Source organism: Trichosurus vulpecula, chromosome 6 (genome assembly GCF_011100635.1).
Source record: "Trichosurus vulpecula isolate mTriVul1 chromosome 6, mTriVul1.pri, whole genome shotgun sequence".
In the NCBI taxonomy this organism is placed as follows: Eukaryota; Metazoa; Chordata; class Mammalia; order Diprotodontia; family Phalangeridae; genus Trichosurus; species Trichosurus vulpecula.
Window position 1 is genome coordinate 3339373 of NC_050578.1, and position 20797 is coordinate 3360169.

The 20797-nt window shown below is 48.8% G+C and overlaps 1 protein-coding gene across 1 annotated transcript in view; it reads left to right on the top strand.

Annotated features, from left to right (window-relative positions):
- The window catches only part of TNKS (tankyrase), a gene marked incomplete at its 5' end in the record, with an annotated part of 215739 nt that overhangs the window by 175501 nt on the left and 19441 nt on the right, over positions 1 to 20797 (top strand). The window contains 8 exon segments of the mRNA XM_036762800.1: positions 2268 to 2433; positions 3667 to 3886; positions 6847 to 6956; positions 12668 to 12856; positions 14375 to 14612; positions 15135 to 15217; positions 17599 to 17719; positions 19994 to 20091. Of these exon segments, the coding sequence (XP_036618695.1) occupies positions 2268 to 2433; positions 3667 to 3886; positions 6847 to 6956; positions 12668 to 12856; positions 14375 to 14612; positions 15135 to 15217; positions 17599 to 17719; positions 19994 to 20091 (1225 nt within the window).

The following is a 20797-nucleotide window of genomic DNA, read 5'->3' on the forward strand; positions in this document are numbered from 1 at the left end:
ATCAGATTTGACTTGAGGAGGGAATAACATATACACTCAATTGGGTATCTTACCCCACATGAAAGTAGGGGGAAGGGGATAAAAAAGGGGGGACAATAGAAGGTAGGGCAGATAGGGGGAAGAAGTAATCAAGAGCAAACACTTTTGAAAAGGGACAGGGTCAAGAGAGAAAATTGAATGAAGGGGGACAGGATAGGAGGGAGGGAAATATAGTTAGTCTTTCCCAACATGAGTATTGTGGAAGGGTTTTGCATAATGGTACACATGTGACCTATGTTGAATTGCTTGCCCTCTTAGGGAGAAAGTTTTAAAAGTAGATGCTCAAAAAAAAAAAAGTTGTTTTTGCATGCAACTGGGAAATAAAATATACAGGCAATGGGGCATAGAAATCTATCTTGTCCTACAAGACAGTAAGGGGAAAAGAGATGGGGGGGAGGGGGAGGGGGGTGATAGAAGGGAGGGCTGAGTGGGGAATGGGGCAATCAGAATATATGCCATCTTGGAGTGAGGGGAGGGTAGAAATGGGGAGAAAATTTGTAACTCAAAATCTTGTGGAAATCAATGCTGAAAACTGAAAAATATTAAATGATAATCAAGTATGGAACTCAAAAAATAAAGTCAGGAGGGGTTTGTTAAGGGATTAGGTAATAGGGGACAGGTCCCAGCCACAGTGGAACTACACATGCGATTACCCACAATGAGTGCAGAAAAACCCATGGAGGGTGTATGTATGTATGATAATGATATTATAATAAGCCTCCCTACGTCATAAATTCACTCTAGGTCTGTTCTTTACTGTTACTGTACAGGTGCCTACTTAAGGAAAATCCCTTCTATTATTTTGGGGTCCACATTCTGCTTGGGCATCCTTGTGGTGCTGCTTTCTGATTGACTGGCTATTGTGGTCCTGTCTGAGACTAGATGAATGTGGTTGTGGTTGAGCTCATGGACATACTTGCTGTTTCTGTGGGAAATACAAGGAATGGGTCTGGGGGCAGTGGCTAGCTAGAGGCAGTGGCTAGGATCCCATCACATGGACACACCTGCTGTTCAGTGAGGCATCTATAAAGAAGTTAGGATATTGGGGGGGGGCAGAGTTTAAGTGGCTAGGGAGAGCCTGCTGTTTAGTGGGGCCTATGAGGAAGTTAGAATATTGGGGCTGGGAGCAGCGTTATTAGGATTCCATCAGAAAAATGTTAGCCATCACCTAATATAGGCCTTTATTTTTTATACGAAGAAACCGAGGATGAGATAAAGGAACAGTTTAGCCAGGTTTATGCAGCTAGCAACAAAAAAGAATCAAAGTTCAAACCTAGGTTCTATGATTGAAATCCAAAGCTTTTCCTACTAAAGCCAAAAGGATAAAATCTGTCAATTGGGATAAATTAAGACGGGAAAGAGTTGAAGAGAGGGAGAGAATTCGGAACTCAAAATTTGAAAAAATGAAGGTTAAAAATAAATTTTTAAACGGTGTGACTGTTTCTATAGGCAATTGAAGTAGACGAGAAATAGAAGCCCCGGAAGCTGAGTGTCCAAGCCAGGTTCTAAACTACTGGGAAAGAAGAGTGACCATAACAGCAACACAGGCCTGATGAGGTTGGAGTGACCTCTGCTGTTCAGGCATTTCCTGTCACGTCTGACTCTTAGTGACGTGGCTTCCCATTTCCTTCTCGAGCTCATTGAGCATGAGGAAACTGAGGCAAGCGGGGTTAAGTGACTCTATCCACTCTGCCACCTGTCGATCATCTAGACTTTAGAAATGCTTATAATGTAGATTGAACTTGAGATCCCTCCTTTTATCTGGTGATCCAGGGCAAGAAGTGCCAGGATCCAAAGACTTAAGTGGCGGTTCACCCAAACCAAGAGGTCACAAGGCCGCTGGCGGGTGGGGGCAGGGTACCACACAGGACTAAGAGTAACCTTTCCTTGGAGACTCGGAGAACCAAAGAGGATTTTTTAGATTTTAGCTTTTGAAGTCAATGAATGTAATAATGAATAATCTGTATTTTGGACCCATTTGGAGTAAAGAATAAAGAGGATCCGGAAAAAGAAATCATCGCCCTAGCTGCAGAGTCTGGAACCTAGATTCAAACCCTGCCTCAGGCTGTGTGACCTTGGCCACTTCCCCTTCCTGAATCTGTTTCCCCATCTTTAAAATGAGGGGAACGGTTGCTGAGATCTCATCCGACTCATGTGTGTATGTAGGTGGTATTTAAGAGCTTTCTTTCAGTGCTATGAATTTGAAAATGCTTTTTCCCCCCAATCAGTGGCTTGGTACCCCTCCACAACGCCTGCTCCTATGGGCACTACGAGGTGGCAGAGCTCTTAGTGAGACATGGGGCATCTGTCAACGTCGCTGACCTGTGGAAGTTCACACCTTTGCATGAAGCGGCTGCCAAAGGGAAATACGAGATCTGTAAGCTTCTCTTAAAGGTAAGCTGCCAGCTCCACACCCCCATCCTCTGGTCACCGCCGTACTTTCAGATGCTTGGTGTCTGTTTTGTTCTTTTTGAAGTATGTTTGCTGTAAATTTGCTTCCATTTAATATTATAGAAGCCTATTTTCATATGGTATTGTGTTCCTTGTAATGTCTGAGTTGTCTTTCCAAATTAGAGTTTGAACGTGTTTACCTCATTAGGGTTCATTACAGCGAGCTGTCCTCTGAGCTCCCCCTTCTTCTGTGTCTCTAATAGAAATACCAGTGAATTACTAGCTACAGATCATGGAAAAGGTGACCAGAAAGTGCCCAATAAAACCAGATTGAGCGTTTCTTATCGAGTGCCTAACTCTGAGGGAGTTCAGTCTCGCAGCTTCATGTTGGGAAGCAGGATATTTGCAAACCACAGACTCTTGTGGATTTTACGTGAATTTGTTTTGGAACAAGAAGTTGATAAAATTGGGTGAATGAGTCTCCCACCAGAGGAATAAATTATCTGTGATATGCAAAGAAACTTGAAATGAGGTGAAACTATTAATAAAGCCTGGCCCCCCTCAGACAAAGAGTGTGAAGCACACCTATCATTTTAGACTTTTTCCATGTAGTTGTCTACAGTTAACTCTCCCGTGCCTTAGGCTTACTTCTGAGGTTTGGGGAGACCAGACCTGGGGTGGGAGTGGGGGCCATCTGCTCTTGCCTTGCCATGGGGGGGACACATTCCTCTGGATCTTGCCTCACAAGAAGTGGCCGTCCAACATTGAAACCTTTCTGGTCAGCTTCTTGGTTCCGTAGTGCCCAAAACTCGACTTTGTGTAGGCCTTGGCCCCGTGGGTGGGATGGTGAGGAAGAGGATTAGTCAGGGTGCCTGCTCATGGTGGGGTCCGTAGAAATCTCCATTCAAGGAGCTCAAGTAGAGGGAGGGGCTGCTGAGGACATTCTTGGGCCAGGGCCCGTCGCCATCAGGTCCGAGAGCTGTCGTCTTTTCTTTTGGTCTGGCCATAGGGTAGCAGCATGTGCCCTTCATGCCAGCCTTGGGGCCCTGGTACTACTCCCATTTTATAGACGAGGGCACGGAAACCAAAGTGGCCGGCTGGGAAGGAAGGGCTAAGAGACAGATTTGAACTCAGACCTTGCTAACCAGCGAGTGGATCTGGGGGAGGAAGGACTGTTGTACGGGAGTATGTGATGGGGCCAGACTCAGTGCGTTTGTGTTTCCTCTTCCTTGGTAGCACGGAGCAGACCCAACCAAGAAGAACAGAGATGGTAACACGCCTTTGGACTTGGTGAAGGAAGGGGACACTGACATCCAGGATCTGCTCAGAGGAGATGCTGCCTTGTTGGATGCTGCCAAGAAGGGCTGCCTGGCCCGAGTGCAGAAGCTGTGCACACCTGACAACATCAACTGCAGAGACACCCAGGGCAGAAACTCAACCCCGCTGCACCTGGCAGGTGAGCCTCCCACGGGGACTGGGCCCATCCGTGCCTGCTCTTTGCCCATGCGCTTTGGCCCGGTCTGATTGACCAGAAAATGACTTGCCTGGACCTGACTTCCTGGGGTAGGCTTACTCGTTGCCTTGCAGTGAATAGCCTGTGAGGAAGCCCTGGGGTCCCACAGTGGGGTTGCCTGGCCCAGCCAGGATGGGAGTGTCAGAGGAGGCGGGACTAGACCTTAGGCTCCCTTCCTACCTCCAAAGCTAGTTCTCTAGCCAGGATTCCCTGCTGCTCCTCAGTAAATACCCTTAGGAAGGCTCCGCTTTTCTTTTACTTATGTCTCTATCCCTGGTCCTGTGCTAGACCCTCAGGACTCAAAGACAGAAGGAAACAGCCTTTCTTCAGATGAAGGTGAGAGCGCAAACAGCTAGGGGCTATTGAGGACAGAGAGGTGGGCAGGCCAGGCAGGGCAGGACCAGCAGGTATGGAATTGGGAAAAGAGCTCACGGCGTATTAGAGAAGGGCAAATACTGCAGGAAGTGAAAGGGGAACGACTATTGGAGCCAGGCCATGGAAGTGGGATCTGATTCCAGCAACTGTGGGGGAACTCTGAAAGCTTTTCAGCAGGGAAGTGATGTAGTCAGAGCAGTGCCTAAGAAAGATCTCTTTGGAAGCTGAGTGAATCAGACTGGGCAGTGGAAAGACTAGCAGAAGAGAAGCCAGGGCCTGCCTCTGTGGGCGGCCAGACCTCCACCTACACTTTCCACTTATTGGGCTCTTGGGGCCTTCTCCACATCCCTTGGGACCAGACTCAGAGACCTGTGAGGAGAGCTATCGCAGGATGCCTCATGGCTGGCCCCTTAGCATGTGGACAGACCTTGGTGTTATATACCTCCAACCATTGAGAACTCATTCTTCAGTGCTTAGTGCTCTGCTCCTCCTTCCTATGATGCCAGGCTCTCAGCCCTGTTTGCCATCCTCGGCTGCCATACCCCTGTCTGTCTCAACCCTACCCCAAAATGTCCCAGCCTTCCGTGGAGGCCTCTGAAGTGTAAATGTCTGCTCCGTGATGAACAGACTTCTTTCATCTGCACCTCCTCCTTTTCTCCCTGCTTCCGTATTCTGGCTCCCTCCTGATGACACTTTCTTCCTTGTGCCTTTTTCTAGTTGTTCCCACTCAGAGGCTGAGGGTTGAAATAGGCATTCTCCTTCAGAAAAACGTATTTGTGTATCCCCAGTTACAAGCAGCCTGGGAAAGTGAAAGATCTGGCCACAAAAATGGGCAGTAGTCCCCAGGAAGTTTCCCTCGGCCCCAGGAGTCCTCTGCAATGTCCTGAAGAGTCTCCTTCCCCAGAGTTGAGTCCCCAGTCAGCCCACCTTAGGGGCAAAGTCACTTCAGACTGCCCCAGCACATCACCTACAAGTGTTCTCCTTCCATGTTCAAGAACCCCAGAATCTCCGTATCTGATCGTTTGGCATTTCCCTGCACCTTAGAATACCTAACCGTGGTCTTCAGCCTCACCACCACTTCCCTCCCTCAGTTCTTTCCCAGCCTGTCATCTCCTACTCCTCTTTCCTGTCTCAGCCCCTTATGGAACCACCTCAACTCTGTACTGCCCCTCAGTCTCAACCACCCTGTTCTCACTTCCTGCCACACCCCCAGCCCTGCATTACTCTTGTTCACTGCCTGTGAACTGGAGGAAATCATGAGGTTATGCTGATTGGATCGACTGCAGATTTCAGTTTTCTGAATTCAGTAGGGCCCTCATTCTGTTCCTAATGTATCCAGTACCCCGCCTCCGGACTGAGACCACTTTTAGACCACTTCCTCTCTTCTCGGACACCCCCAGCACCCTCTCATTTACTTCATCAAAAAGTCAAGTCAGTTTGCTGAAAGCTTCCTCTTCTCTCTTCTCATCTCCTCTCACTTGGATTCCTTCCCCCAGGCTCTCCTTTTTTTTTACTTTCATATCAGATTAAGATCAACATCTAAATGGACACCCTTGATCCAGTCCCTTCCTGTCTTCTCTGACAAATGGCCCCTACTGTCCCCACTTTCTACTGGGTCTTTCCCTAATACCTATGAACATAGCCTTGTCTCTCCCATTCTTCTGTTTTTAGTAGTAGTTCCACACTGTTCCTCCTTGCACCTCCCCCCATCCACCCATTGAGAAGGCAGGAAATATGATACTCAGGATATATATGCAGTAATGCAAAACACTTCTACATTAGCCATGTGCCACCAAAAAGAAAGGGGAAAAGTGATGCTTCAGTCTGCACTCTGAGTCTATCTGTTTTCTCTCTGGAAATGGATAGCATTTTATATGATGAGTCCTCTGGAGTTGTGGTGACTCCTTGTATTGATGAGAATGTCTTTCCCAGTGGACCATGGTTACCATACTGCTGTCGTGGTGTTCACTTCACTTCTTTTCAGTTCGTACAAGTCTGTTTTACTGAAACCATCTCCTTCATCATGTATCCCCCCTGCTCCCCACATCCTCCCATCTCCAGATTTCTCCATGACTTTTGAAGGTACCACCATCCTCTCAGACACTCAGGCTTACCGCCTCCTCTGCTTCTTTCATACCTCCCCTGAAACACCAGTTTCTGCCCCTCCACAGCTACTCCCCTTAGCACCATATGTATGTCTTGCATGTGTTGTCTCCTGCTCTTAGCACCATGGCTGGCACATAGATAAGGGCTTTAAAAGTAAGTTTTTATTGACTGAGTGCAAAGGAGAGGGGTTGTTCATCAAATGAAAGTCTGAGCTAGACCATTAGGAGAGTGAGCACCTTGGCGTAGAAGAGTGGCAGCAGCATGTTCTCAGCTCAGACAGTACTGCCTCCCCCTGAAAGAAGGAGGGGCCCGGAGACCGTGAGCATCTTGGAAAGCCCAGACACTTATTCTCTCCTTGAAATGCGCCCCCCATCCTCCCAACTAAATGTTGTTCTGATGTCTCTCTCTCTTTATTCCTACAGCAGGTTACAATAACCTGGAAGTAGCCGAGTACCTTTTAGAACATGGAGCGGACGTTAATGCTCAAGACAAAGGAGGCCTTATTCCTTTACATAACGCTGCGTCATATGGGGTAAGCATAGGAAAGGTCCTGACCTGGACCGTCGCCATCGTTTGTCGTTCGATCCTTGATTGTGCATGGTGGATGAATGGTGGGCATTTGTCGTGGGTTTACTAGGAGCTGGGCCACGGTCTCTGATCCCAATCATGTGATATAGGTATACTAACTTTGGGAAGCAGGTTCCGTCCTGAGATGTTCTTCCTCTTGTCCCTTCACTCTCTTTATCAAAAAGCAAAGAGAATTTTGGATAAGAGAAGTGAGTACCTGGCCTCATTAGTCCAGTTCAACTTGTCCCACTGCTTGGCAGAGAGACTGAGGCTGTAAGGGATCTAGAACAAGTGCTTTCAAAGGCTCTTTAAAGGCTTCCTCACTCAGCGGCAGGGAGGGTCACTGTGAAGTTCCTGCTCAGAATGAGCTGAGAAAGACTCAGGAAAGCCAAAAGGGTTGGGTCCCTCTGGGATCTGTGCTGTGAACGCATCAGGTGGTGGCTGACCATGGGGAGAAGTTGCTCGGCTCTGGTTTTGCTTTGTTTTTTCACTCTGCCAGGAAGGATAATCCAAAGCTAAAACAAAAGTGACTAATAGGGGCTTGATCCCAGGGGCAAGTAACGAAATCATAAGAGCATCCCCAACTGCACCTTAGGAGCCACCCAGTCTGATGCAGTGTGTCCTAAAGGACACGGCTGCTGGGCCATACCCCTGACAGCTGCCAGGTCCTGGAAGACACGTGCCTCAGTTTGGGGGAAAGGGAGAAGGGAGTAATGGAGGAAGCCCAGGAAACTTGACTCGGACTCCTGGCAACATTCTAGAACCTCTGATGAAAGGGCTGGTTGGAAGACCTCTGGAAAAGGGTGTGCTGATCACCAGGGAAGAGCGAGCAGGTGTATCTTCATCAAACACAGGTCGTGCTGGACTGCCTGATTGGGGTTTTTTGATGGAGTTACCAGATGGCAGTGAGTGTAGATGGTTTGCCTGAATACCACATGTGCCCACCACATGGCATCTCCATTCTGCGACAAGTCTCTCACATGTTATTCTTGTGGACATCGTGGAGATAGGAGAGCTCAGTGATAGCGCACTTAGGCGGATTTGTGCTGTGGTGGTGGCTAGGCTCCCAAGCAGGGTTATCACCTACCTCAGGCAGTGTGGCTAGACAGCCATTCATCCAAACATGTTGGCGTTGGAGTGGCCTGATGGTTCATTGTGAAACAGCAGCGGGGTGTGGTTGTCAGGATGGCTGCATGGCAGGGCATGGTGGCCAGGGTTAGAGAAATGGTATTTCTGCTCTAATCCTTCTGGGTCAAACCCCACCTGGAGTATTGAGTTAGAGTGTGCAGAGGAGGGAAACCAGCATGGGAAAGAGACTGGTGGTAGTACCATGTCCAGATCGGGCAGACAGACTGGGGATCTCTAACCTGGTGAGAAGATTGAAGGCGAGAAAGCTGGAGCAGTCCCATTTCATCCTGGCACAGAGCAGCAAGCACCTTCTTAGGGCTCATTGGCACCAGGGTCAGAAATGCAGCAAGGCAGGTTTTGGCTTGAGTTGAGGAAGAAAACCCCCAAGGTACATGGGCTTTCTGGCCAAGTCGTCTTTCCTCCTTACTGGTGGCCTTCAAGTAAAGTGCTTTTGTTGTGTGGCCAACTACTGGTCACACAGATTGCAGTGGGGATTTGGGTTCATGGTTGGTTTGAGCTAGCGGACCCCTCTAACTATGAGATTGTCTGCTCAGGCTTCTTCAGAATTAGCCATCATACTGATCTTCATTGCTCATCCCTCTAGAGGGATGTACTTTAGAGTAAAACTCTCCAGGAAAGCCAGAGAATTAAGAACCGGTGGGTTAAAAGTCTGTTTACCAAGTAAGTCATAAGGGATGTCTGCTGCAGTCCCCCAGAGAGGCTGGTGCTCACGTTGGTACTGATTACATCACTCCTCAAAACATTAGCTTTCAGTAGGATAGCCACTGTTTTTGGAGTTTAGCCTGAGAATCCAGTCTAAAGCCCGAATGGATGAATTGTGTTGTTTGTTCACACTCTGATCTCTAGTTGGACAGACAACCTAATAGACATGGTGCAACAGGATGTTTGTCTTGGACAGACACAGATGATTGAGCTGGCCAGAAAACTGAGTAGGAAGGAAAGAGCCAGGCTTCAGCAAATGGTCGGTTTAGAGCTAAAAAGAACCTCAAAATCCCTCTGGTCCAACCCTCTCCTTTTATAAATGAGGATGGTTAAGTGACTTGCCCCAGATGACATGGAAAACAATTTGGAATTAAGCTAAGAAATAACTAAAATGATATATCACCAATGCCATACCCACAGCAGCTGCTACGAATATACAAGAGACTCTCTTCCTTAAAGACGAAACCAAGACATTTATTCAGTTACCAGAAAGCCAAGTCCACCATGGTAACAAAGAAGTGTGTACACATTACCAATGCAGGAGGCACCACCATCTCCAAGTCTTCCCTCCCTCAGGCCTCCCCACAAACAAGCTCCCTCAGGCAAAATGCCTCTCTCAGCCATGCTAGCTGCTCTGTCTCTCTCCCAGCTCTGCCCATTCAGCAAGCTCCTCCCGCCACAGGCTCCATGTGAGTCAGGCTCAAAGCAGGTCATCACATAGGCCTATTAATGGATGGGAATGATCGTCCCATTTCATTACCAGTACAAATGTCAATACTGTTTATTAAAGAGATTCTGCTACTGGGCATATACTCCAAGGGGGTAGAAGACAGAGGAAGTCTGACACCAGGCAGATGGCCATCATTTGGGGATTATTCATAGATCTGGGATCATGTCAGTGTTACCTCCCACCATCCCGATAGCCACCACTCATGCCTGCCCAGGTGGGCCTCTTGTCCATGTCTTCCTCCAAGTTCATCCACCAGAAAGGATCCTCCCAGTGTGCTAAATGAAGGCCCTTGTTTCTTTCTGACATTGCTGGGACGCCAGTGGCTCCCGGCTCCCTCTTTACATCTCATCCCTTGACCCTGCCACATGATCTCTCTTCCTCATTCATTTCACCTGATGACATTTTCCTAAGCCTAGACAATCCATCCAGTAAACATTTATTAAGTTCCTACCGTGTGCTAGGCCCTAAATAGACGATGGAGATGGCAAGTATTGAGAGGGGGATGAGTTTCTCCATCCCTAAGGACTGACTGAAGTAGAGTGAACCTGGCCCTGGAGGTCCTGGGAGTTGAGGAAGTTGGAGAACTGGGAAGCTGAAGTGTTAGAAATAACCTGAAACTGAAATACATCTTTTCATCTTCAGTGTCATAGGGACCAAATTCTGCAAAAGCTGGCAACCTGATACAGCTGCCACATCTGGGCAGCCCAGACTCTGTACAAAGTCCTAGGCCAAATTCACTTCAGTAAGGAAGGTCGTTCCTGGCAGACGGAGGGGTGAAATGACAGGATGAGGTGGCAGCGAAACCTTTACTCGCTCCCCTGAAAAGTTCCGATGCTGCATATTCTTGTCTCCATCATAACAATTTTGTGAAACAGAAAACGTCCTGTCGTCTTCCCTGTCTCACCACTGAGAAGCTAGGAATCCAAATTTAATTTATTGAAGGACAAAATACTAGTAGCTCATAATATCTCTATAGCACTGGAGTTTTTTGAAGGAGATAAAAGGTATGCCATGGTCAGGCCTGTGCTTTAGGCCAGTCAGTTGGACAGCTGAGTGGGGAGAGAGCTGAGGCAGGGAGGCCAGCCAGCAGCTGCTGCCATAATGTAGGAGTAAGGTGATAGAGGCCCGCGCCAGGGTGGGGACAGTGTCTGTGCAGAGAAGGGGGCAGGCATATAGGCGGTGTGCTGCAGACAGCTAGAAATTACTTTAAAACTGATTGGGTCTGGGGAGTTGGAGATGACACCCAGATTGTAGTGACCGGGAGGTGGCACCTGTAAGTAAGGGATCTAGAACAAGTGCTTTCAAAGGCTCTTTAAAGGCTTCCTCACTCAGCAGCAGGGAGGGTCACTGCTGAAGTTTGGCCGGCGGTGGGGTGGGGGTGGGGGATTTGAAGGCGTGAGACAATGAGTTTGGTTTTGGACACGTTGAGTTTCAGATGTCTCCAGGACATCCAGTTCAAGGTGTCCAGTCAGCAGTTGAAAATAAAAGAGTAAAAGTCAGCAATGAGGTTAGGCCTGGATATGTAGATCTGACGATCTGATGATACATGGAGATGACATCGGGTCCATCAAGTGAAATAGTGTTCGAAAGGAGAGGGGGGCTCGGGACAGAGCCTTGGGAACAGCAGGAGCATTCCGAGAGGGAGGAAGAGAGCCAGGATAGAGACGTGTATCATGGAAGGTTGGTGGTAGTGTCGAAGGCTGCAGGGAGCCGAGAAGGATGAGGAAGATTGAGAAAAGGCTGTTGGATTTGGCACTTAGAGATGTTAGTGACTTTGGGGAAAGCAGACTTCAGAGTTAAGAACAGAGAGGAAGGAGGTGGAGGTGGCACCTGTGGAAGCTGGCATTCTTAAGGAGCCTTTCTCACAAAGGGGTGGAGAAAAATACAGGGATGGAGCCAACAGTTTTGGGGTTTTGAGGATGAAGGAGAAACAGACAGATTGGTGAGCATTGAGGAAGCAGCCAGTCGACAGGAGGAACCTGACGATGTCAAGTGAGAGTGTGCAGATGACCACGATCAGACTAGGAATGGGACACGTCTGATCCTAGTACAGCCAGTACAACCCACCTCTGACTGCTGGTGGGCAGGGTGGTGTTTTGTAGGGTAGAAGTGTAGAGTGTGCAGTTTGGGGCATCTAGTGAACATCTGTAAGAAAATCATTTGGAGCAGCTAGGGATGTTGAATCTGACAGATGCAAGATGCAGGGCATAGGCCTTTATTAAGCCCCTGCTGTGGGTTAGGAGATGGGGATATAGACCAAGTTCTTCTCATTCTACTATAAGGACGCCACAGACACTCCAGGAGTGTTGGCCCAGAAAGGGAGCTCCAGCCTCGGCAGTCACAGTCTCCTGGTGGGTGGGTAAAGAGGATGAAGCACAGGCCACACTGGTTAGGCAGGAAATCAGGCTGCTTTCCCTGGAGGCCCAAGACCAGGACTGGGGAGGTGCCAAAATGGCCCTGCTCAGTAGAAGGGAAAACTGCTGAATGGCTAGTTCTCCCAAAGTGTGGTGGGCGGAATGAGGAGCTGCTTGTTCCGGGCTGGATCCAAGCCACTGAGCTGTTCTGACTCCAGAGATTTTGTGGGATCTGACAACAGGAGGCTGGAGTGTGTATGAGCAACAGGGGAAGGGTCATGACCTCAGGACTTCCTTTGTTCTGCTTGATCACAGAGGGCAGAGTCAGGAGCGGTGGATGAAACGGTCAGGGTGCCCATGGAGGTCTCAGAGGAGAAAGGACTGCCCCGAGGCATGAGTCAGCCCTCCTCCATGTGTTAGAGTGGGCATTCTTTTTCATGGAGGGCTTGGACTCATGGCCTCTGAGGTCCCTTCAACTTTCAAATGCTGTGATGTTGTGAGTAATAGTTACAAGCAATACAAAAGAAATGGCTGCCAAAGGAATGGTGGACAGGCCATCATTCGTAGGTCAGATTTGTAGGTGAGGGAGCGGACTGAAGGAGGCCTGAGTGTGTTAGAAGGAGGCTCGAATCCATTGGGGCAATCGAAGGATGATAAGGGAAGGACGGAGTCCGAGGGGGGAGATGACATAAACACAGGGGCTCATCATCGTCACTTGTTTCATTTCTTTTGTCTTTGCAGCACGTGGACATCGCGGCTTTGCTGATCAAATACAATACGTGTGTGAACGCTACAGATAAGTGGGCTTTCACTCCGTTACATGAAGCAGCCCAGAAAGGAAGAACACAGCTGTGTGCCCTGCTTTTAGCCCACGGTGCAGATCCAACCATGAAGAACCAAGAAGGACAGACGCCTTTAGACCTTGCAACGGCAAGTTCACGTTCCATGGGGCCGTCTAGTTAAGGGTTGGAAGGGACGTCGGAGAGCAGTGTCCAAAGGAGAAAACTGAGGCCCACGAGAGGCAAAGTGCCTTGTCCAGAGTCACACAGCCCTTCCTGAAAGCCACGCCTCCAAATGCAGGGCTCTACCTGCCTTAAAGTCTCCCATTGTCACTCTCGGCTCCAAGCACGGTGGATTATCCAGGGCTTCTTAATAGTGGCGATTTAGAGCAGAGACCAGCTTCCTCTGAATCTCTGATTAATTAATGATACTTAGAACCCATAGTTGCCTGGAATTTTTGTGGGACTTGACTTTAACAAATAAGGCAAATCACCCCAAAACGTCGGTGTATAGCCTAGATCATGCGATGAGTGAAGTCTGCAGTAACTGAGGAAACAGAGGTTTGAGCTTCTGAGCCTATTGGTTTATTAGCAGGGGCCAAGTGTAACCCCACCCCAGCAGGCACCGGACTCTCGATAAAGATACTGCACAGATTTTTATAAAATCTATAATATTACAGGATATAATCCATGCAGGGTATATACATTCAAATAACAAATACGGGATATAAACCAGGGCATAAGATTAGGTAACCTGATTTCTTGTTGTAGGAAAGATTAGGGACTTTCTGCGTTGGGAAGAGAGAGTGAGTTTTGGGATTTTCCCGGATGTGAGACAGGATGTCATTCAGTTCCCACAGTTGGGAAGGGAGGAATGGAGAATGAAACCTGAGTCTCAAAATGGAGTCAGTTTTACAAAATGGAATCCGTTTGGTTCGCACAATTCCCACGAGATTCAGGGTCATTTACAGTGTTACGCTGGGGATTCGGAGTGGCCACATCAGTGACGCTGACCCCTGCTAAGGCCTTCAGTCGTTAAAGGCAAAATCAGTTTTGGTAACCTGTACTATTAATAAGGCAGGAAGGTACATGGAGGTATTAAAGAAACATTTTAAACAAGCAGTTTTAAAAAGTTTTCTATTGGATCCTGTCTTGACCAAAAGATACTATTTCCCACGCGCTCTGGCCCATCATTTTCACTCTACAATCCTTGGAGAAGATAAAAAAGCTCATGGATGTTGACCCGAATGAATGAGTGAAAATAACCGTATTTCCTTTTCAATTTAACAAAGAAACTGATCAAATGAAAAAGCATGGATTTAGAAATCTGCTTTCAGTGATACATTTAATTGCTAAAACTCAAATTGAAACTCCAAAATCATTGTGCCCACTTTGAAAAAAAAAACTTGTTAGTCCTAAATGGTCTTACTGTCCCATTAAAAAAGTGACGGTCCAGTGCTTGAAATCTGAAGGGATTATCAAGATCTCCTGGAGAGCTTCTCCACAAAGATAGCTCTTCCGCTGAAACAAAGTGGGAAAGGAAAAGGGAGACCCCAGAAACCAGAGAGAAAGGGAGGGGAGGCAAGTAGGGGCAGACTCCAGCCCAGGCCCAAGGCTGCTGAGGGAGGACGCAGAGGCTTCTGAACCCCTGGCGTTGGTTGTTTTGTAGGCCGATGACATCCGAGCTTTGCTGATCGACGCCATGCCCCCTGAGGCTTTGCCGACGTGTTTCAAGCCTCAAGCTACTGTTGTGAGTGCCTCTCTCATCTCTCCAGCCTCCACCCCATCCTGCCTTTCTGCTGCAAGCAGCCTAGACAACCTCGCCGGCCCCTTGGCGGAATTGGCAGTAGGAGGGACTTCCAATGCTGGGGATGGAGCAGCAGGAGCACAAAGGAAAGAAGGGGAAGGTAAGGCGACGTCAGGGGTGGGCACTTGTGAAAATGGCATGAATGAGGTTCCTTTCCTGGTGAGAATTGTGGAAAGGTCACTCGATAAGATTAATGACAAGCTGCTTCCTGAGTGTCTTCACCTGCCAAGTCTCTTGGGGACTCGGCTCTTCTCTCTTCTAATAATTCAAAGGGCAGTCCTGGTGGAGCAGTCATCGCTGTTTAAAGTTCGCTCAGAAAGGATTGCAGCGATATACAGGGTAGGGGGAGGGCTGCAGCAAAAGTGTGAACCTAAGCCACTTAGATGTATATTTGCTGTGGTCAGGCAGTGTGATGTGGATAAAAACCCCCATTCGCTGCTGAAGAGTTTGCTGTGGTTAGTTCCACTGGGCCTGCTGCAAACTACTGCGGCATCTTGGCCGGGCACAGTGGGTAATGAAGCCCAAAGTGCCCAGACTCCACAGCTTCGGATGAAGCTGCAGCATTTGCTTGAAATGGCCAGAGTCCTTGCTAAGAGACCTTCCCGTGTTCGTGTTGTTACAGTGACGGGTCTTGACATGAATATCAGCCAGTTCCTCAAAAGCCTGGGCCTTGAACACCTCCGGGATATATTTGAAACAGAACAGGTAAGAAGGGTCTTGTTCAGTGGTGCCTTGTAGGGTTTGGTAGAGGATTTCTCTTGGGTGCCCACTCAAAGCTGGCCTCTCCTTTCATTCTGGATTTCATTCTCCCCAGCAACCCATTAAAAATACTAAAGCAAGTTAATGGGCCTCAAGCACTTTGCTGTATAAACACATCTCCACAATTACCAGACAGGCAGTTTCAATCTAAAATGTCGGCAAATGTGTTTAGAAATTGGAGGGTGAGGTGATCCCTCCTGAGGGCCCCTTTCTGTGGCACCATCCCAAGGTGCCTCCTCAACCTCTTCCTCTAAATGCAGTCCCTCTCAGCAGTGCCCTTCCTAAAAGGTGTGGCACACAGAACTTGCCCGGTTAATATAGACCTGCCTCTAAGGAAGGTATCATAGCAAGAGCCCTTTGTAGCACCAGTAGGGAACTTCTTCAGGTCAAGTGATGATTGTGTCAGAAGAACTATGATTTCATTTCATCTTTCTACCAGTGCTGATGAGACCTCCTTGGCATTTTAGTAGACAGTGGTGTCACTTGCTGTGGCCAGAAAGATTCATTCTTAGAGTCAGGTCTCCTACTGATGAGAAGTTCTGAACTGAGCCACACACAGGCTGGGTATAATCTGCCCCTGAGCCTGTCTGCCAGCTTGGCACCATCCCACAGAGTTTGTGGGTCACTTCCCAACCATGGTGGAGTACTAGAGTGGGGCTCTAGTAAAAGTCACCCACTAACCAGCCACATGTGCCTGTAAAGGAACTTTAATTCTCCATCTTGTCTACAAGAATGTGCTGAACGACTTTGTTCGGCACTCGTTTGCATCTCCTTCCTACATTTTTGGTAGCGTAATTAGGCCTCAGCTCACCAGTGCTTAGCTTTTCTTCCTTTTTTGGCCATCTAGAGCATCACCTTTCCCTGGTCTATTTGCACATCTCCTCTTCTCCATGGTTTATCCAAGGTAAAGGAAAGGGGCTTCAGCAGCTTAGGAAAGAGTAAGCGTGGACTCTTAGACATGCATCAGGAGCCAATGAGCCGTGAAATTGGAACGAACCTTGATGCCCTCTGTTTGATTCTTCTGATTGCCTTTGAAGTTTGATCCTGGGTCCTCTGCTATAGCGGTCTTCAAAGAACAGAATAACCCCAACCCTAGAAGTGTGAAGGCACTGATTTCATTTCATCGCGTAATCTTTTCTTGCTGTATGCATTTATCTTTGTTTCTTTCGTTCGATGATTGTCTCACCTGGTTTCCTTTTGAGAAGTGCCTTTAGGTTCTCGTACCATCCCTTTTTCCTTGACAATCCACCTGGTTTTGCAGGATATGTTCTTTGGAGAGTATAAACAGATCTGGTTGTGAAATAGCATTTCCCAGAGCTCCCGCCTTAATTTCTTGTTTAGAAGCGGTGGTCTTGAGCAACTTTAGCTGCATGACCTTGGCAGCTGCATAAAGTAGGGGACAGGGAGCGAGGAGCTGAAATCCAGAGCTGTGGACGGTTGTCCAACAGGGCTTCCAACATGATGGCTGAGGGAGCCCAGCCCCCTCTTCGCAGCAAGAAGCCACTGAATGAAAGGAGGGGAGAGAAAAGTGCAGAAGTGCCACTTGAGACAGTGAATGTCAGTCAGTAGAAGAGAGTCCCTAGTATAATGAGGAAATAGGATTCTAGAAGAAGCCATGCCCAAGTACGACCTCTCCACTGCCTTCTGAGCCCCTTCCCATCTGGCACCATTTCACTAAGCCTGCTCCCTCCTGGAGGATGTTCCCCCTTTACAAGGAAGCTCATTATCAGGCAGCTCCTGAGTGGGAATATTTCTGTCTAACTTGTGTCCCTGGTCATGGTTCCACCACCACTAACCCTTCAGGCACCTAATGGTGTCAATGGGCCTTTCTTTCACCAGCGCCTCCCCGTAGGTTGTAGTTTAAAGTGCCTTTGCTCTTTGGCTTCACCAGTGTCCTTTCCTAGATGTGGTCTAGTGAAAGGTCTCGTGGGTGACACCTTCTCTGGAGGCATCCAAAAGCCTAACTAACTAATATCGATTGGTCTGCCGTGACATGTCGATCTCTACTGAGCTTCTGTCTGCTCTGACTCTCCCCCATCATCTTCTCCCAAAAGGAGCTTAGCCTCCTGGCCAGGGCTCCTCCATCCTCTAATTGGGCACCTACATTTTTTAACTCAGAGGCAGTTGAAGAAAATGAAAATCATTCCATGATTTTGACACATTCCACTGCATTTTTTAAGAGGAGTGAATTCTTTGTGCTTCCTATGGAAGAATTCATAAGGCAAGTAGAAGGAAGTAGGAAGTTATCAAACACGTAGACTGGTGTTCTGGTGCGTCCTAAGTAACTGGTGACGTGCTAACTCCTGGCTTGCGTTTTCATTTTTCAGATAACCCTAGATGTGTTGGCAGATATGGGTCATGAGGAACTGAAAGAAATAGGCATCAACGCATATGGACATCGTCACAAACTAATCAAGGGGGTGGAGAGGCTTTTAGGAGGGCAGCAAGGTAAGATATTCATGGTGTATGGATGCCAAGAACTTGTGCCGTGTTGAGTGTTTTTATCACTGAAGAATCAATGGAAACTCATTCATTAAACACTCACTCTGTGCCGCAGAAACCTTGGAAGACACAGAGCAGTGGGGACACACATACAGAAGCGAGACAAGTCCTGCCCTGAAGGAGTCTATACTCTAGCAGAGATTACTGGTCCTGACTTAGTGTGTTCGCTCAGGGAATTATAGAAATGGCAGAGTCAGAGGAGAGTCGGTTAATACCCCCTTTCCAGAAGTAGTGACTGATTTGATAGTTCCCAGAGGAAGAAGCCGAAAGGGGTAGAAGCAGGGGGAGGAAACAAGAAAATTCTTTTTCTGCTTTCTGGGTTTCCTATATTTAGTGTTGTATTCTGAGTCAAGATTGAGCCTCAGACACAGACTAGCTGTGTGACCCTAGGCACATCACTTTGCCCGCCTACCTGCCTGCCAGGGCCCTGTTAGGAGAATCCCATGATTTGACAGGTGTACAGTGCCCAGAGTCACCTAGCTAGTCAGGCTCTGCGGCTGAATTTGAACTTCCTGCTTGTTTCCTGCACTCTTTGCTAGCAGATCATGTCTGTGGGCCTTGTGCCAGCACAGCACGTTGGGGATCAGGGGTTCAGGGGCCGAGTGTTGCCACTTCTTAGCGTGTGGCCATGAGCAGCCACCTCGTCTTATGGAAGCAGAGGTGCTGGTCCCTTTCAGGGACTCTGAGTTCTCTTCTCCGGCAGCTGTTGGGGAATGTTAGTCCTTTTCTGATGCATAAAGTGATTTTAGCACGGTGCACTGGGAAGACCGCTGGGTTTGGAGTCTGAGGACCAGGGTTCAGGTTCCAGCTCTGCCACTCACATCTTGTATGACCTTGGGCCAATCCCTTCCCTGCTCCGGGCCTGAGTACCCTCCCCTCTAAAATGAAAGCACATGATTACATGACCTCTGGACGTCACTTCCCTAGTCCTAGCGACCGGATTCCAGAGCCCTGAGATACCACGTGGGGTCCTAGAATGAAGAGGGCGGGTCTTGGGGAACGCTGCAGGCTCCCCAGCCTCTGTCCTCCCCTCTAAATCCTGCGTCACTGCCCTGGACAGAAGAGAGGCCACGGCACGCCATCGCCAGGCGCTGCAGCCCAGGTCTGGGGCGGCCTCAGGAACCTCGTGCAGTTTCTCGGGCGTCCCGCTGTCATTGTAGGGTCACATCCGTGTCCTAGAGCCAGAAGGGACCTCAGAGGCCTCTTCGTTTTACAGATGAGGAAACGGAGACCCAGAGGGTGAAAGTGACTTACCCGAGGTCTACCAAGAAGTGGCAGAGCTGGGATTCGCACCCAGGTCCTTTGACTTCAAATCTAGCCCTCTTCCCATTGCCTCATCCCGATCAGAGGAGTGAGTGTACCAGCCAGCTAGCTAGCGAAGGAGGAAGCAGCGCAGTGGGCAGCGTTTTCAGTGAGTACACACCAAACGGAGAGGAAATGCAGAAAATGCTCAGAGATGTGAGGAATGAGCCAGCCGGCCTGTGCCCCAAGAGACAAGGGCAGTGAGCTGATGCTCCCCACACCTGCCTGAGCAGGCTCCAGTCACTGATGGTCAGCAAAATGCCAGGAAGTGAGCACAGACGGTACAAGATAGGAAGCGAGGCATTCTCCTTCCATGCTGCGTCAGTGTTCTGGAAAAGAGCGCGAGGAGATTCCCTCGTTAGGAAGAGTTAACACACGCTTTGACCAGAGACTCCACGAGCGAGCGGGATTAGGCCCCAGGGAAGTTGGTTATGAGAACCAAAAGCCAGACCCTTGTAGATAACAAGCCTGACCTTTGGGAGGTCAGGAGAGCGTGGGCAGAGCCGAGGCCACGTCCCCTGGGAGGCACCCACGGTGGGGCTTGCTCCCGGAAAGCAGCGCTGGGGAGGGGGTCATACAGGGACCTCCTGCAGATTAAACACAGCCTCCCTTTCTTGTGACTGGCCTTCAGCGGGGACAGTCACCGTTCTGAGTTGCATTATCAGACAGTTTCTCCTAACTTTCTAAAACCAAACATCAGTAGATTGAACCCCACTCCAGTGGAAGGCACTTCCTTCGTCTCACCTCATCGGGGGCGCACACATTAGGCTTTCCATGGCCTGAGCTTCTGTTCTCAGTGTTTGGGGTGTGGATTTTGGTTTAGGGGGCATTTTTCCTTGACACGTTAGGTTTTGCCTAAAAATACAAGTTACAGTGGTATTGGAACAGTGATGGTCTCTGTTTCTTTTCCCTTTGTAGGCACCAATCCTTACTTGACTTTTCACTGTGTTAATCAGGGAACGATCCTGTTAGACCTTGCTCCGGACGACAAGGAGTATCAGTCAGTAGAAGAAGAGGTGATGTATTTCCAAGAATGTGCTAACCAGTCAATCGGCGAGCATTTCTGTGCCGTGAGGAGGCAGTGCTGAGCTTGCAGCCGGGGCTTGGGTTCTCGTGGATTGAGCCGCTGTGTGCTGGGGCTTTGTTTAGCATGTGTTCTGTAGGTGCTGCCCGTGGGCCCAGGAGGGAACGTAAGGAAGGAAGCAGGTTGGCTACAGTCAGGAAGTTGCCCGTGCCTCTGGGTTGTTGAAGTTTTTTATGAGAAATACACATTGTGGGTGGCCCAAAGGATAGTGAAGTGGGTGCCTGACGTGCCCTAAAATAGCCTTTTCAGGAAATGAATTCTCAGAAGGGGAAGTCCTGAGCAGGCCAGAGTGGCCCCCAGCTGATGGACAGCCCAGGGGCTATGCATGATCCCCCCATGGGGAGGGCAAGGCTCTAAAGGAACACCCACGTCAGTGAGGGGAGAGATCCCCAGATGGATCCGTGCTTTATCAGAGCTAGGTCTTCTGGTCCCGTGCGCAACGTCACTTGTACGAGAATTAACAGGCAATTATTCCTAGACCTCAGAACTCTTCCTCAGCGACGCTAAGAGTCTGAATGAAGACATAATCAAAATGTAGTAAGGCCTGGCAGGTGGAGATTAGCATGGTGTAGAACGTGTGACTAGATGTGGAGGGCTTTAAATGGCGCTGTTGATCAGACCTGTGGAGAGTGGTTTGG